Here is a 4130-nt window from a genome sequence, read left to right on the forward strand (position 1 = left end):
GGTGTCCGTAGGAGTCAAAAAATTCGCCATTTTTTTCTTCTGTCAAGTATATAGCAAGCCAATGTTCTCCTGGAAGGTTGTGAGGATGGGTGTTTATGACCAAGCTCAGGGGCCTTTGCAGCAGTTTCTTTCTGGGGAGCATGTCACAGGGGAAGACTCCATAGAAGCTCTTCCGAGTATAGGGGTCAGAAGTCAGTATGCGGGTTAACTGCAGGCTATCCATGTTACATATAATCAAACAAGACATTTCTTCGTTGATTTATTTCTATCACATTGTCAAAAACTCCATAAACAACCATATTGACCGTGGTTGGCAGGGGCCTGGCAAAACGCAGCTCTGCCCTCAGGTTTCCAGTTTTAATCAAAGAGTAGTGGTCACCTCCTTCTTGATCTGGAGTCAGGTCAAATGCAAAAAGTGTGTAACCTCTTGCATATTCTTCACGGTTAATTAAAAGAGACCTGTCTTTCATATGCTTGCCCGCCGTTTGTACCAAACTCATATACTCTCGCACACAGTTTCCCTCTTGAAAATCGGGCTGAAACGGTTTCATTGGATTCTGTTCTCCATCCAGGTAAAGGGCCGCAAAATTAATATCATAATGTTTAAAGTTAAATGGATTTTTGTTGTAAATACCGCTAAAGGCATCATTGTCCACCAGGCCTATAACCACCTGTTTAGGTAATTGTCCCAGAAACAGGTTCTCCTGATTAGAGACGCGGCTGCCTCTCGGGATGCTGAACACTTTCATACTCACACGATCCACAGGATATTTGGCATTGGAAGTCAACAGTCCTTCGGCGTGTCCCAGGCGGACACCAGGGGACACCCTCACCTTTTTGACAAAAAGGGAGGCTGATAGAATTTGCAGTTTGTACTGCCTGTCTGCAGCATCGCTCATTAAGCAGAAAGCATCTTTGTTGCGGGTGAGTTTAATTTTCACATCAACGCCATTTAGCAAAAGCTTTTCTTGAAAAAACAGGTCAGCATGGAGATGGCCCAGCAAGTCTATCTTTCTACTTGCAGCCGTCAGGGCTGCTCTTTTAACAAAACCTTCATTATCCCCATCCAGCTCAGCTGATTCATGCTCTCCAGCTGTATCTTTATAAAACAGGCCTGCAGAAAATTGAGTTGCTAGAGTGTCATCGCTGTAGTTTAACACAGATTCAATGAATGATCGGTAAGGATAACAGTTATTACTCTGGCTGACGAGACGATCTGCTATAGTAATATCAACCTGACTGAAAATGGAGGCTATTGGATAATTCACCAGCCCTACCTTGGCATCTTCTGCAAGGTTTGACCCATCTTCATTCACTATTTTACAGGTCAAATAGAGGAGCGTGTTGTTCAGATCCATATAGTCCTCACCATTCCCGGCAATGAAAAAGTCAAGTGGGGCAGATTCTGTAAGAGCAGTCAGTGGGGGAACCTCAATAAACACACTTCTCTCAATACTGGTCTGAGTAGGCCCAATGTGGAATAAATCTAATTCAGATTTAGTGCACTCTTCAGAGCCACAATGGATAAAGGCCATGATGCTGGTTTAAAAGATGTCCCTCTTAGCCAGAGCCCTCTGTCGCTTTCGCACAGCTCTCCGCTTCTGAGTTTTCTTTTCTTGTGGGACTTTTCTTTTAAGGGGGTGGGGAGGTCCTGTCAGCCTCGCCTGTGATGCTTTTCTTTTTAACCCCTTCCTTCTTTTAATGTACATCAGGCCCGATCCTTCTTGCAGATTTGGAGGTGTCACTCTATTTAGAACTGCCTCAGTCACCTTGCCAGCAACATCTTTGGCAATATTACGAAAAGCTGTTTTTGCGTGAGGTTTAATAATGTCCAGGCCTCTTCTTAAAAGCGGAACAGCTTTTCGAAAAAGGCCTCTGAAAATCCCACCAAGCCCTGCCCCGTACATTTGGGGGACACCCTGATATCCAGGAAGGCCATTTCCAGCCTGGGCTCTGTAATAATTTCTGTAAAGGGCTGGGTCCCCATATGATTTTACGATCACCATTTTTTTTTTTTTTTAAAGATGCAGAGTTCTCCTGGGCCGGAAGTGAAGCTTCACAATCACCTTTCCAAAGCGAAATGGGACTTTTTTGTTCTGATCTGTCTTTATCTCAACAGTGATGGTGTCAACATGGTGCTTGCTTACAGGAATGTAGTGAGGCTTGTCATAACAAATATTGACACGCTCATTATTCTGTCCTTGCACAGGTACGCAGCGTAGCAAAGGCACATAGACGTCCCCAACTATCTGGTGCTCCACAATATCTGTGTAAACATATAAACTGGTGAAACCCCCAGTGATGTCTGCTGCGAAAGGCAGGATTTTGACATGATGGTTGGGAAACAGCCCTAATATGTAGGATAATTCTGCACCAACCATCAGTGTGTATGTGCCATCTGTTTCAAGCCAAACCTTTCTGGACACTTGGTCATACCGCAGAACCACTTCTGGGGGATCATTGTGTGTTTTTATAAGGCTGTTCATGTGTGCAAGTAGTTCAGGGATACTTGAATAATAGCCCCGTTGTAGAAGGTAACGCCACCGCCTTTTCCCGTTTGCAATTTCAAACCACACATCAGAAGTTACAGTGTTCCAACTATGAGGGTACTGTATCTCGGCCAGGCCTACCTCCCACTCCCCAGGAAGCTCCAGAGGTCTTGCGACAGAGATAGTAAAACTTGAGATCGTGTTCTCTGGAAAAACATCTGCACAGGCATTACTTGGAAGAACAACATAAAAGCTACCATCCCCCATTGTTCCACCTCTTCACCAGCAGCTATTACACAGGTTTGCCAACTTCAGAAGCAAGAACCCAACTGTTGAATTTGCTTGGCCATCCTAGCCATTTCACTAGGTAATGCTTCTTTCTACCCTTGCCTTTTGTAGCTAGAATTTTCTCAATCCTGTATACCTGGTCCTCTGCAGTGTTAATCTTTTGTAATTCTTCAGGATAAAAGCTGCCAACCACAGTTTCACCATCATAATCTTTCAGAAGAAACACAGGCCTTTCTGCTTTTCTGATGACATGGTCCACAATGAATACCTCTGTAGTAAAATTCTGTTCATAGCCCTTAGCAAATATTCCCTTGCTTTTAGAAATCCTAACGTGGTCTCCTTTTCTGAGCACTGGCACTTCCTGTTTTCTTTTGACAGGGGTCCCATAAACTGTTTTCCACACTGCTAGGTCATTGGAATCATTGACATCAACAGGCCTTGCTTTGATAGTACGGTGAAAACTATGATTATAACTTTTTATAAACAATGGGAGGGCATCAATATAGGTGAAGGTGTTATTGGCTGTGAAGTACCTCCACATTTTTGTTTTTAAAGTTCTGTTAAACCGCTCCACAACTGCAGCTTTAACTTCATTATTGGTGACAAAGTGATATACCCCATGTTGTTTTAAAAGGCTACTTACAGGCTTGTTTAAGAACTCGGAGCCACGATCTGTCTGTAACTTAACAGGTTTTCTGTTATTTTCTGAGAAAATAGTATTAAAGGCTCCTGACACTTCTCTACCTGACTTATCCTTCAGAGCCACAGCCCAGGCATATTTTGAAAGGATATCTATCACGGTTAAAATGTACTTGTAACCCCGATTATACTTAGAAAATTGTTGCATGTCAACTAAATCAGCCTGCCATTGAGAATCCACTTTAGATACAACAGTCTTGTTTCTTTTAAAACGGACCCTGGCTGGCCTATGTAGTGTATAACTGTCCTGTTTGGAAAGCCATCCAACAACCTCCCCCTTCCGGATGGTTTTGTTCTGCTTTTTGGCCTCTAGAAAGAGGGGATGAACACCGCCAAAGCTTCCAACTTCTTCAGGGTCGTAGTATATTTTCTTTAGGATTTTTTCATGTTCTGACATTTTGTCAGCTGCTGTAAATATGAACACGCAGGTATAGATCAAACCATTTTTATTGCAAATTACACAGAGCATATCTAATCTTCAGGCTTGAAGGAAACACATGAAACACAGGATATGTTTACATTCTGAGAGTTTCCGAACTGAAGATTCTTCACGTCACTTTCATGCACACCAGCCTCCTGTTGGCAAAAACATTTAAAACTTCTTTTAGTAAAAAACCTCTGCATGCAATGCACCCCCCACCTCTCTCTTTCTTT

At 43.0% G+C, this 4130-nt stretch overlaps 1 protein-coding gene across 1 annotated transcript; it reads right to left on the bottom strand.

Annotated features, from left to right (window-relative positions):
* Nucleotides 1-224: 224 nt before the first annotated feature.
* Nucleotides 225-1358, bottom strand: LOC149322470 (uncharacterized protein F54H12.2-like). The gene has a single exon (XM_089527611.1). It carries the CDS (start codon nucleotides 1356-1358, stop codon nucleotides 225-227), a length of 1134 nt encoding a protein of 377 aa, XP_089383737.1.
* Between the last annotated feature and the right edge of the window lie 2772 nt (nucleotides 1359-4130).

This window comes from Sceloporus occidentalis, unplaced genomic scaffold (genome assembly GCF_023333645.1).
Source record: "Sceloporus occidentalis isolate IW3139 unplaced genomic scaffold, rSceOcc1.0.p SCAF_1, whole genome shotgun sequence".
Lineage (NCBI taxonomy): Eukaryota > Metazoa > Chordata > Lepidosauria > Squamata > Phrynosomatidae > Sceloporus > Sceloporus occidentalis.

What these genes read in the sequence shown, in the direction of transcription:
- LOC149322470 (XM_089527611.1), bottom strand. Translation starts at nt 1,358, where the DNA reads ATGGATCTGAACAACACGCTCCTCTATTTGACCTGTAAAATAGTGAAT.